The following is a 12735-nucleotide window of genomic DNA, read 5'->3' as shown; positions in this document are numbered from 1 at the left end:
CACCTCTGGACCCTCCTCCTCCTGGAAGAGAGAGGTAATACAGATTACACAGACATACACTCCCTTAGGTACATACACACAGATAATAAACACACTTTCAACATCGTGTTTACCCATCCCCACTACATCTGAGTCCTAAACTGTAGTTACAGAATGACTTCATTGTTGTTAAACCAATCATGGTGGACATAAATATGTTGTTGTGGGTAAATATGAGTCAGCTATGATTAAGTCAAAAGTAATCATCAGACAAACCTGACTAAACTATTTCGACGTATACAGTAGGTGTTTGTTAGTGTGTGGGTCTAAAAGAGTCTCAATGAAAGTCTTCGAATGAAAAGTCCCATTTTGGCCTCCCGAGTGGCGCAGTTCTAGAGGCGTATCACAACTGTCCGTGATCGGGAGTCCCATAGGGCGGCGCACAATTGGCCCAGTATCGTCGGATTAGGGGAGGGTTTGGCCGAGGGGGCTTTACTTGGCTCATCGTGCTCTAGCGACTCCTTGTGGCGGGCCGGGCGCCTGCAGGCTGATCTCGGTAGTCAGTTGAACTGTGTTTCCTCTGACACATAGGTGCAGCTGGCTTCCGGGTTAAGCGGGCGGGTGTTAAGAAGCGCGGTTTGGCGGGTCACGTTTCGGAGGACGCATGATTCTACCTTCGCCTCCTGAACCCGTTGGGGAGCTGCAGCGATGAGACAAGATAAAATAAAAAAGTCCCATTTTGTGTATATTGGTTCTAAAGCGCTGTTTGGTGTATGCAGAATAGGGTGAGATTATATGTGATGTACACGGAGCTCCAAAAGTATTGGGACAGTGACAATTCTGTTGTTATGGCTCTGTACTCCAGCACTTTGGATTTGAAATGACAAAATGACAATGAGCGTGCAGACCGACAGATTTAATTAGAGGGTATTTCCATCCATATCGGGCAAACCGTTTAGAAATTACAGCACTGTTTGTACATAGTCCCGCCATTTTAGGGGACCAAAAGTATTGGGACAAATTCACTTTTGTAATTTTTGTATTTGGTCCCATATTCCTAGCACGCAATGACTACATCGAGCTTGTAACTACAAACTTGGATGTATTTGTTGTTTGTTTTGGTTATTTTTCAAATTATTTTGCACCCAATAGAAATGAATGGTAAATAATGTAGGGCGTCATTTTGGAGTCACTTTTATTGTAAATAAGAATAGAATGTTTCTAAACACTTACAGTTGAAGTCGGAAGTTTACGTACAATTAGGTTGGAGTCATAAAAACAAATTTTTCAACCACTCCACAAATTTCTTGTTAACAAACTATAGTTTTGGCAAGTCGGTTAGGACATCTGCTTTGTGCATGACACGTAATTTTCCCAACAATTGTTTGCAGACAGATTATTTCACTTATAATTCACTGTATCACAATTCCAGTGGGTCGGAAGGTTACATACACTAAGTTGACTGTGCCTTTAAACAGCTTGGAAAATTTCAGAAAATGATGTCATGGATTTAGAAGCTTCTGATAAGCTAATTGACATCATTTGAGTCAATTGGAGGTGTACCTGTGGATGCATTTCAAGGCCTACCTTCAAACTCAGTGCCTCTTTGCTTGACCTCAGAAAAAAATTGTAGACCTCCACAAGTCTGGTTCATCCTTGGGAGCAATTTCCAAATGCCTGAAGGTACCACATTCATCTGTACAAACAATAGCACACAAGTATAAACACCATGGGACCACGCAGCCGTCATACCGCTCAGGAAGAAGACGCGTTCTGTCTCCTAGAGATGAACATACTTTGGTGCGAAAAGTGCAAATCAATTCCAGAACAACAGCAAAATAACTTGTGAAGATGCTGGAGGAAACAGGTACAAAAGTATCTATATCCACAGTAAAACGAGTCCTATATCGACATAACATGAAAGGCCGCTCAGCAAGGAAGAAGCCACTGCTCAAAAACCGCCACAAAAAAGCCAGACTACGGTTTGCAACTGCACATGGGTACAAAGATCGTACTTTTTGGAGAAATGTCCTCTGGTCTGATGAAACAAAAGTAGAACTGTTTGGCCATAATGACCATCGTTATGTTTGGAGGAAAAAGGGAAGGCTTGCAAGCCAAAGAACACCATCCCAACCGTGAAGCACGAGGGTGGCAGCATCATGTTGTGGGGGTGCTTTGCTGCAGGAGGGACTGGTGCACTTCACAAAATAGATGGCATCATAAGACAGGACAATTATGTGGATATATTGAAGCAGCATCTCAAGACATCAGTCAGGAAGTTAAAGCTTGGTCGCAAATGGATCTTCCAAATGGACAATCACCCCAAGCATACTTCCATAAGTTGTGGCAAAATGGCTTAAGGACAACAAAGTCAAGGTATTGGAGTGGCCACCACAAAGCCCTGACCTCAATCCTATAGAAAATGTGTGGGTAGAACTGAAAAAAGAGTGTGCGAGCAAGGAGGCCTACAAACCTGACTCAGTTACACCAGCTCTGTCAGGAGGAATGGGCCAAAATTCACCCAACTTATTGTGGGAAGCCTGTGGAAGGCTACCTGAAATGTTTGACCCAAGTTAAACAATTTAAAGGCAATGCTACCAAATTCTAATTGAGTGTATGTAAACTTCTGACCCACTGGGAATGTGATGAAAGAAATAAAAGCTGAAATAAATCATTCTCTCTACCATTTTTCTGACATTTCACATTCTTAAAATAAAGTGGTGATCCTAACTGACCTAAAGACAGGGAATTTTTACTAGGATTAAATGTCAGGAATTGTGAAACTGAGTTTAAATGTATGTAAACTTCCGACTTCAACTGTATATATTAATGCGGATGCTACCATGATTACAGATAATCCTGAATGAATCTTGAACAATGAGTGAAAGACGCATCAAATAATCTGAAACAAACAAAACAAACAGCAAATGCATCTCATAACTTTGTAGAGTCACAAGCTTGATGTAATCATTGAATATAGGACCAAATACTAAACTTGACTACTTCAATACACTTAAGTGAATTTACAATACTTTTAGTCCTCTAAAAAGGGGGGACTATGTACAAAAAGTGCTGAAACTTCTAAAAGGTTATATGGATGAAAATACATATGCTCAAATTAAAGCTGAAAGTCTACATATTAACCTCAGTCATTTTCAAATCCAAAGTGCTGGAGTACAGGGCCAAAACGAGTCGCAATGAAAGTCTAAGAATGAAAAGGCCCATTTTGTGTTTATTAAATAAACAAGTGTTAAATACACCATATGAAAACCACACAGACGTCTAAACTAAAAATCTCCATTAATTTGATAAACCGCAATCATTTTTCCATTAAAAGTGTCTTGGGAAAGTAGTTGAATGGAAGTAATGAAATAGGCATTTGTGAACATCATATAGCCTACACAGTACAAACACAATATGTGACAGACTTTTTAGGCTTATATATATCACAGTGTCTTGATGAAATATTCTACACAGGAATATTCAACACTGAAATCTGTTCATCTCTTGATTCCAAATGCATCAGTGGGTCTTTTCTGGTGACAACAATAAAAATGAATCTTTGTCTTTAATGCAGGGTTTGAGCTAAACGTCAGAAGCTATCGAGTGGAATGGTTACTCTGCTGGTGTATCCTGAGGTAGCGCCTCTCTGAAAAGCTCTTCCTGCAGTGGGTACAGGTGAATGGCCTTTCTCCCGTGTGGACCTTCAGATGCAGTTTCACCTGGTTCTGGTGGGAGAACCTCTTCTCACACTGGGGGCAGATGTAGGGTTGTGGACCCTATGGTGCCTCTTCAGGCTGGACGAGTGGGAAAAGCGCATATGACACTGGGTACAGCTGAAGGGTTTCTCCCCTGTGTGGACCCTCTGGTGCCTCTTCAGGCTGCCAGCCTCAGCGAAGCGCATATCGCAATGGGTACAGCTGTAGGGTTTCACCCCTGTGTGGACCCTCTGGTGGATCTCCACCTTCTGTAGGCAGCTGAAGCCTTTGTTACAGAACATGCAGAGGAACCGTTTCACTTTACTATTACCTGATGTGGCTCCCCCTCCCTGAGCTTGAGCCCTAGTCCTGTCGTTTGAATTCAGCACCTGATCAAAAAGGACGCAGCCGTGTGAATCAGAAGGCCCCATCGATATGGACACTGGGTCACGATCCCTGAGTGAGTGTAAAGGGGAATGGCTCACAACATTTAGATTGGTCTCTAAGCTTTCCCTGTAGTCTAAGAAGTCATTAGCGTTACCCTGCGAGTGTCCTCCTCGTAACTGAGTCTCGTCTGCATTCCATGTCAGAGGAGCGTCGCCCTCTACTTTCACAGTCACCTCATCTACGACCAGACCCTCTCCTTTCTTATCTAGGGACCCTTCAGAGTATACACTACTACTGTACCGGTTCCAGTCCCCTCGCATTGGATTAGTCTGTGTATCTAATACCACAGGCATGTCAGCAGGTATCATCTCTGTCTCTGTAGCATATGAACAGGACAGATCATTGCAAGTCTGTACCGCATCACCTGAGTCCCGATGGGACAGAACTGTTCTCGGGCTCAGGTTCCCGTGAAGTAAATACTCTGAGCGAGGAGCAGGACAGTCCAGTCGTCCCAGCCCTGTTAAAGTCTCTGTTTCTGTGTTTGTCTCTGACTTGAGGGCGGCGTTCGGCGTTCCACTGACCTCCATGATGCTGCATCGGGTCCTGGGGGACGCTGGGGCGGTGGTGGGGTCCTCTGTGGCTACAGGGGGCGCTCCAGCTGCTCCAGGCTGGATGTCTCTGCTTTGCCGTGGGTCCCCATCTCCTTCAGACCTCTCCAGCTTGACCCCAGGACCTGCAGCCTCTGCAGACTGACACAGAAAGAGAGGAGGTTAATACCGGTACATGAGTAGCATTGGATTAAAATGTCATAGGGAAGTCTCACAAGCTCCCCTATGGCAGATAAATGAGGATGTACATGTAAGCAAGTGAATAGCTGAGGGGAGCCTTTCTGAAATAAACTGGCCATTTTGATGTAACACTATTACACTAACCTCGATCACTATAATGTGCTGGGTTGAGGTTCCACTCCCCTCATCAACAGTGATTGGTTGGTCATCTCTCCATGTTTTGTGTCCTGCTGGCTTTACAAAACTCCTGTAGCCTCCAGTGAGATGTCCTTCACCTGAGAGAGTGATTTTGGGAAAAGAGGTGGTTAGGTTAGCTACTGTCAATGGTCAACACTATATTGTACACTATTGACCGTTTTGACACAGAGTACAGTTACATGCACACAATAATATAATAATGTGATTATTGTGGACAGTCAGATTTATGGAAGTCCAGAGAGGACATACACTACCTTTCAAAAGTTTGTGGTCACTTAAAATGTCCTTATTTTTGAAAGAAAAGCTATTTTTTCTTTTATTTAAAAAAAATAAATAACATCAAATTGTGCAAAAATCAAATCAAATCAAATTTTATTTGTCACATACACATGGTTAGCAGATGTTAATGCGAGTGTAGCGAAATGCTTGTGCTTCTAGTTCCGACAATGCAGTAATAACCAACAAGTAATCTAACCTAACAATTCCACAACTACTACCTTATACACACAAGTGTAAAGGGATAAAGAATATGTACATAAAGATATATGAATGAGTGATGGTACAGAACGGCATAGGCAAGATGCAGTAAATGGTATAGAGTACAGTATATACATATGAGATGAGTAATGTAGGGTATATAAACATAAAGTGGCATAGTTTAAAGTGGCTAGTGATACATGTATTACATAAAGATGGCAAGATGCAGTAGATGATATAGGGTACAGTATATACATATACATATGAGATGAGTAATGTAGGGTATGTAAACATTATATTAAGTGGCATTGTTTAAAGTGGCTAGTGATACATTTTTACATAATTTCCATCAATTCCCATTATTAAAGTGGCTGGAGTTGAGTCAGTATGTTGGCAGCGGCCACTAAATGTTAGTGGTGGCTGTTTAACAGTCTGATGGCCTTGAGATAGAAGCTGTTTTTCAGTCTCTCGGTCCCTGCTTTGATGCACCTGTACTGACCTCGCCTTCTGGATGATAGCGGGGTGAACAGGCAGTGGCTCGGGTGGTTGTTGTCCTTGATGATCTTTATGGCCTTCCTGTGACATCGGGTGGTGTAGGTGTCCTGGAGGGCAGGTAGTTTGCCCCCGGTGATGCGTTGTGCAGACCTCACTACCCTCTGGAGAGCCTTACGGTTGTGGGCGGAGCAGTTGCCGTACCAGGCGGTGATACAGCCCGACAGGATGCTCTCGATTGTGCATCTGTAGAAGTTTGTGAGTGCTTTTGGTGACAAGGCAAATTTCTTCAGCCTCCTGAGGTTGAAGAGGCGCTGCTGCGCCTTCTTCACAACGCTGTCTGTGTGGGTTGACCAATTCAGTTTGTCCGTGATGTGTACACCGAGGAACTTAAAACTTTCCACCTTCTCCACTACTGTCCCGTCGATGTGGATAGGGGGGTGCTCCCTCTGCTGTTTCCTGAAGTCCACAATCATCTCCTTTGTTTTGTTGACGTTGAGTGTGAGGTTATTTTCCTGACACCACACTCCGAGGGCCCTCACCTCCTCCCTGTAGGCCGTCTCGTCGTTGTTGGTAATCAAGCCTACCACTGTAGTGTCGTCCGCAAACTTGATGATTGAGTTGGAGGCGTGCATGGCCACGCAGTCGTGGGTGAACAGGGAGTACAGGAGAGGGCTGAGAACGCACCCTTGTGGGGCCCCAGTGTTGAGGATCAGCGGGGTGGAGATGTTGTTACCTACCCTCACCACCTGGGGGCGGCCCATCAGGAAGTCCAGGACCCAGTTGCACAGGGCGGGGTCGAGACCCAGGGTCTCGAGCTTGATGACGAGTTTGGAGGGTACTATGGTGTTAAATGCTGAGATGTAGTCGATGAACAGCATTCTCACATAGGTATTCCTCTTGTCCAGATGGGTTAGGGCAGTGTGCAGTGTGGTTGCGATTGCGTCGTCTGTGGACCTGTTGGGTCGGTAAGCAAATTGGAGTGGGTCTAGGGTGTCAGGTAGGGTGGAGGTGATATGGTCCTTGACTAGTCTCTCAAAGCACTTCATGATGACGGAAGTGAGTGCTACGGGTCGGTAGTCGTTTAGCTCAGTTACCTTAGCTTTCTTGGGAACAGGAACAATGTGGGAACAGCAGACTGGGATAAGGATTGATTGAATATGTCCTTAAACACACCAGCCAGCTGGTCTGCGCATGCTCTGAGGACGCGGCTGGGAATGCCGTCTGGGCCTGCAGCCTTGCGAGGGTTAACACATTTAAATGTTTTACTCACCTCGGCTGCAGTGAAGGAGAGCCCGCAGGTTTTGGTAGCGGGCCGTGTCAGTGGCACTGTATTGTCCTCAAAGCGAGCAAAAAAGTTATTTAGTCTGTCTGGGAGCAAGACATCCTGGTCCGCGACGGGGCTGGTTTTCTTTTTGTAATCCGTGATTGACTGTAGACCCTGCCACATACCTCTTGTGTCTGAGCTGTTGAATTGCGACTCTACTGACGCTTAGCTTGTTTGATTGCCTTGCGGAGGGAATAGCTACACTGTTTGTATTCGGTCATGTTTCCGGTCACCTTGCCCTGGTTAAAAGCAGTGGTTCGCGCTTTCAGTTTCACGCGAATGCTGCCATCAATCCACGGTTTCTGGTTTGGGAATGTTTTAATCGTTGCTGTGGGTACGACATCGTCAATGCACTTTCTAATGAACTCGCTCACCGAATCAGCGTATTCGTCAATGTTGTTGTTGGACGCAATGCGGAACATATCCCAATCCATGTGATCGAAGCAGTCTTGAAGCGTGGAGTCAGATTGGTCGGACCGGCGTTGAACAGACCTGAGCGCGGGAGCTTGCTGTTTTAGTTTCTGTTTGTAGGCTGGAAGCAACAAAATGGAGTCGTGGTCAGCTTTTCCGAAAGGAGGGCGGAGGAGGGCCTTATATGCGTCGCGGAAGTTAGTATAGCAATGATCCAAGGTTTTACCAACAAATTGTAGACATTTGTTAATGTTGTAGACTATTGTAGCTGGAAATGGCTGATTTCTTATGAAAATTTACATAGGTGAACAGAGGCCCATTATCAGCAACCATCACTCCTGTGTTCCAATGGCACGTTGTGTTAGCTAATCCAAGTTTATCATTTTGAAAAGATAATTGCAAAATGGTTTTCTAATGATCAATTATGTTAGCACAGCTGAAAACTGTTGTTCTGATTAAAGAAGCAATACAACTGGCCTTCTTTAGACTAGTTGAGTATCTGGAGCATCAGCATTTGTGGGTTCGGTTACAGGATCAAAATGGCCAGAAACAAAGTACTTTCTTCTGAAACTCATCAGTCTATTCTTGTTCTGAGAAATGAAGGCTATTCCATGCGAGAAATTGCCAAGAAACTGAAGATCTCGTACAACGCTGTGTACTACTCCCTTCACAGAACAGTGCAATCTCTCTCTAACCAGAATAGAAAGAGGAGTGGGAGGCCCCGGTGCACAACTGAGCAAGAGGACAAGTACATTAGAGTGTCTAGTTTGAGAAACAGACGCCTCACAAGTCCTCAACTGGCATCTTCATTAAATAGTAACCACAAAACACCAGTCTCAACGTCAACAGTGAAGAGGCGACTCCGGGATGCTGGCCTTCTAGACAAGTTAAAGTGCCTTCACACCCCTTGACTTTTTCCACATTTTTGCAACAGCTTGAATTTGAAATGGATTCAATTTAGATTTTTTTTTTGTCACCGGCCGACACACAATACCCCGTAATGTCAAAGTGGAATTGTGTTTTTGACATTTTTACAAGTTAACAAAAATTTAAAGCTGATATGTCTTGAGTCATTAAATATTCAACCCCTTTGTTATGGCAAGTCTAAATAAGTTCAGGAGTAAAAATGTGCTTAACAAGTCACATAAGTTAACATGATTATTAAATGACTACCTCAATCTCTGTACCCCATACATATAGAAAATTGTAAGGTCCCTCAGTCGAGCAGTAAATTTCAAACACAGATTCAACCACAAAGACCAGGGAGGTTTTCCAATGCATCACAACGAAGGGCACCTATTGGTAGATACAATTAAATGAAAAAAGCAGACATTGAATATCCCTTTGAGCATGGTGAAGTTAATTACACTTTGGATGGTGTACACCCAGTACACCCAGTTACTACAAAGATACAGGCATCCTTCCGAACTCAGTTGCCGGAGAGGAAGGAAAACACTCAGAGATTTCACCATGATGCCAAAGGTGACTTTAAAAGAGTTACAGGAGGAGAAACTGAGGATGGATCAACACCATTGTAATTACTCCACAATACTAACCTAAATGAAAGAGTGAAAAGAAGGAAGCCTGTACAGAATACAAATATGCCAAAACATGCATCCTGTTTGCAACAAGGCACTAAATAATACAGAAAAAAATGTGGCAAAGCAATACACTTTTTGTCCTGAATAGAAAGTGTTGTGTTATATTTGGGGCAAATCCAATACATTACTGAGTACCACTCTCCATATTTTCACACATAGTGGTAGGTGCATCATGTTATGGTTAAGCTTGTAATTGTTAAGGACTGGGGAGTTGTTCAGGATAAAAAAAGAAACGTAATGGAGCTAAGCACAAGTAAAATCCAAGAGGAAAACCTGTTTCAGTCTGCTATCCACCAGACACTGGGAGATGAATTCACCTTTCAGCAGGAGAATAACTTAAAACAGGCCAAATCTACACTGGAGTTGCTTACGAAGAAGACAGTGGATGTCCTGAGTGGCCGAGTTACAGTTTTGACATGAATCTACTTAAATCTATGGCAAGACTTGAAAATGGTTTCTAGCAATGACAAACAACCAATTTGACAGAGCTTGAAGAATTTTGAAAAGAATAATGGGCAAATGATGCACAATCCAGGTGTGGAAAGCTCTTAGAGACTTAGACTCACATCTGTAATCGCTTCCAAAGGTGCTTCTTCAAAGTATTGACTCAGATGTGTGAAAACTTATGTAAATTAGATATTTCTGTATTTACATTTTCAATAAATTTGCAAACATTTCTAAAAACATGTTTTCACTTTGTCATTATGGGGTATTGTGTGTAGATGCGTGAGAAAATGCAGCCTGTAACAACAAAATATGGAATAAGTCAAGTGGTGTGAATACTTTCTGAAGGCTCTGTAGCTGCGTTGTTGCTTGCATGCGATTGACTGTGGTCTTGGGGGTGGCAAACAGCCTGGGGGAACGTGCTCGTTCAGGGCATAGATGCCCCACGAGGACTTAGATGCCCCAAGAGCTCTTAGCTCAAGGTAAGGGACATTTAGCTTGCTAACATTCTAACTTAAAAACTGATAATGAGCTCCAAACACAAATGAAAGCATGATGTTGGTATGAAATGTACCATCCCTTAGTGTAGCAATCACCTCAGCCACACTGTCAATCTATCATCAATGCGTCCACTCCTATTTATAGTATATCTCGTGAGCTCTACAAAACTACTTTTGTTATGTCGTTGTGATCGACATAACGAGGGAATTATTTATTTATATGTCCTCTCTGGACTTCCATACAGATTAATATAATAGTTTGATTAAAACGTAGACATGTTTTGCAAGAACAACGATTTCCCTAATAATCCTCTTTACATGGACACATCTGATATCACACTACCTGATGGCACTCTGATGAATGCAGAAAATTGCCAATAAAAATAAACGTATGAATGCATATTTGAACGCATATTTGATTCAGAGTTCGGACATATAAAGTTTGTAATGTGAAAACTACTTCTAAGATGCCTACTTTCAGTTGTTCAGAACTCACGCCACCATTACACCGACATTGCCATTGCGTTTTCGGACACCAGAAGTACATTCATTCCCATTGGAACGCATCGTTTGCCTCACAGCATTGCTGTTGCAGTGTTCTGTGTGGTGCACACATTGGATATCTCCAACATATGCATCATATTGTATGCATAGACTTGACAGAACTAGTAGGAAAAGGTGAATGTTGAACTTTTGTTGCACACATATCCAGTAAAAATGTTGGATTGCATAATGAAAAAGTTTGACAGCAGAATTAAGCAAATTGACGCAATCGGTCAGACTTCACTTGTGAAGCTGAAACGCTGATTAAGGTGTTTACATGCTCTAATAATACTAAAGATTGCTTAGAAAACCAGATGATTTAATTGGCGTATGCTTAACCGATTGGACATTATGCCGATTATGATAAAGTGTCTGTTTACATGATTATTTCATAATAGGCCTACTGCCATAATCAGTTTAATATCGAATTATTACTGTGCATGTCAACGTACTCACTGTCTGGAATTGGCAAGGATGTAACATTAAGCATAATTTATGTACTATTTATAGATCGATTGATTATGTTCATGCGTCATATTGTTTTCAATTAGTAAATAATAGCAAATGCAGCTAATCAATAATCTGGTTAGAATATTATATTGTCTTTGCAAGATACCTAAATAATCAGGGGAATTATTGCATACTATTCAAAAACGGACCAAGACCCAATTATGGTTAACACATCTAAAGTCACACATGCGCAGAGCGGAAGGGGTCGACAGGGCCCCACAGCCTCGGCTTTCTGCAAAATGTACCTCTTGCCATTCCTCTGTATCGGTCGAGGATCTTGACACTACTGGGAAGGATGCGCTCCCGTGCTACCTTCAGTTCCAATAGCTGTAGTTTCCTCCGCAATGTCCTGTTTTCTTTCTGGCTTTGAGTTATTTCCAAACGAAACACTGCATAGTCGTCGTCTACGAGTTTACAGATGTCTGCCACGGCTGCATTCGCTAGCACCTCCATGATGGAGGCTATTTCAGTGTGAAAAACCATACAATTAGCCATTGTTAGCAGCTAGCTAGCGTTATCATATAACATATAAACATTGAACATATGTTCCAACATATAACATATATCAACCAAGTCCTCCAACGCGAATTATGAGGTAATTATGTGATGCTGTACAGTTAAATGGTGTTAATAAACGTCTAAATAATAACCAAAAACGCTTAACGTGGAAAATGTTATCAGACACTGTTCACTTCTTCTTCGGTATTACAGCAGTTTGCAAACCATTTTTAGAGGTGCATACCGCCGCCTACTGTACAGGGCGGTAAACCATAGAAAAAATAAAGCATTTAGGATAGGGGAAGAAAAAAAAGACATCGATACAAAAACACAAAAATAGACCTATTAAAAAAAACGATGTTCTTCGGCATACAGATCACTGACAACCTGAAATATACCGTGTGGTGTTGCACTTCTTCAACCTCATGAGGCTGAAGAAATTTGCCTTGGCCCCAAAGATGCACCAATGAGAGTATCCTGTATCACTGCCTGGTACGGCAATTGCTCTGTCCGCAACCGCAGGGCTCTCTAGAGGGTGGTGCAGTTAGCCCCAAAGCATCACCAGTGGCACACTGCCTGCCCTCCAGGACATCTACAGCACCCAATGTCACAGGAAGATCATCAAGGATGCCTGTTCACCCCGCTACCATCTAGAAGGTGGAGACAGTACAGGTGCATCAAAGCTGGGACCGAGAGACTGAAAACCAGCTTCTATCTCCAGGCCATCCGACTGTTAAATAGTCACCAAAGGGTATGGTTAAATGAAAAAAGTGTATGTGCACTGTTATTTGAAAGAAGGTACAGCTTATTACATTACACATATCTCCTATGATCAGTATCTTTTAAGCTGAGAGCAGACTTGTTTAGAAAGAACAATGTGTT

The 12735-nt window shown here is 42.7% G+C and overlaps 1 protein-coding gene across 1 annotated transcript; it reads right to left on the bottom strand.

Annotated features, from left to right (window-relative positions):
- Positions 1-3203: 3203 nt before the first annotated feature.
- On the bottom strand, positions 3204-11765 carry LOC120034866 (zinc finger protein 23-like). Its single transcript, XM_038981517.1, has 3 exons — positions 11601-11765; positions 4997-5127; positions 3204-4813 (listed from the first exon to the last, which is right to left on the bottom strand). Exons 1-3 carry the CDS (start codon positions 11608-11610, stop codon positions 3698-3700), a joined length of 1257 nt encoding a protein of 418 aa, XP_038837445.1. The 5' UTR covers positions 11611-11765; the 3' UTR covers positions 3204-3697.
- Between the last annotated feature and the right edge of the window lie 970 nt (positions 11766-12735).

This window comes from Salvelinus namaycush, chromosome 42 (assembly GCF_016432855.1).
Source record: "Salvelinus namaycush isolate Seneca chromosome 42, SaNama_1.0, whole genome shotgun sequence".
Classification (NCBI taxonomy): domain Eukaryota; kingdom Metazoa; phylum Chordata; class Actinopteri; order Salmoniformes; family Salmonidae; genus Salvelinus; species Salvelinus namaycush.
This window is presented reverse-complemented; position numbering and strand designations above follow the sequence as displayed.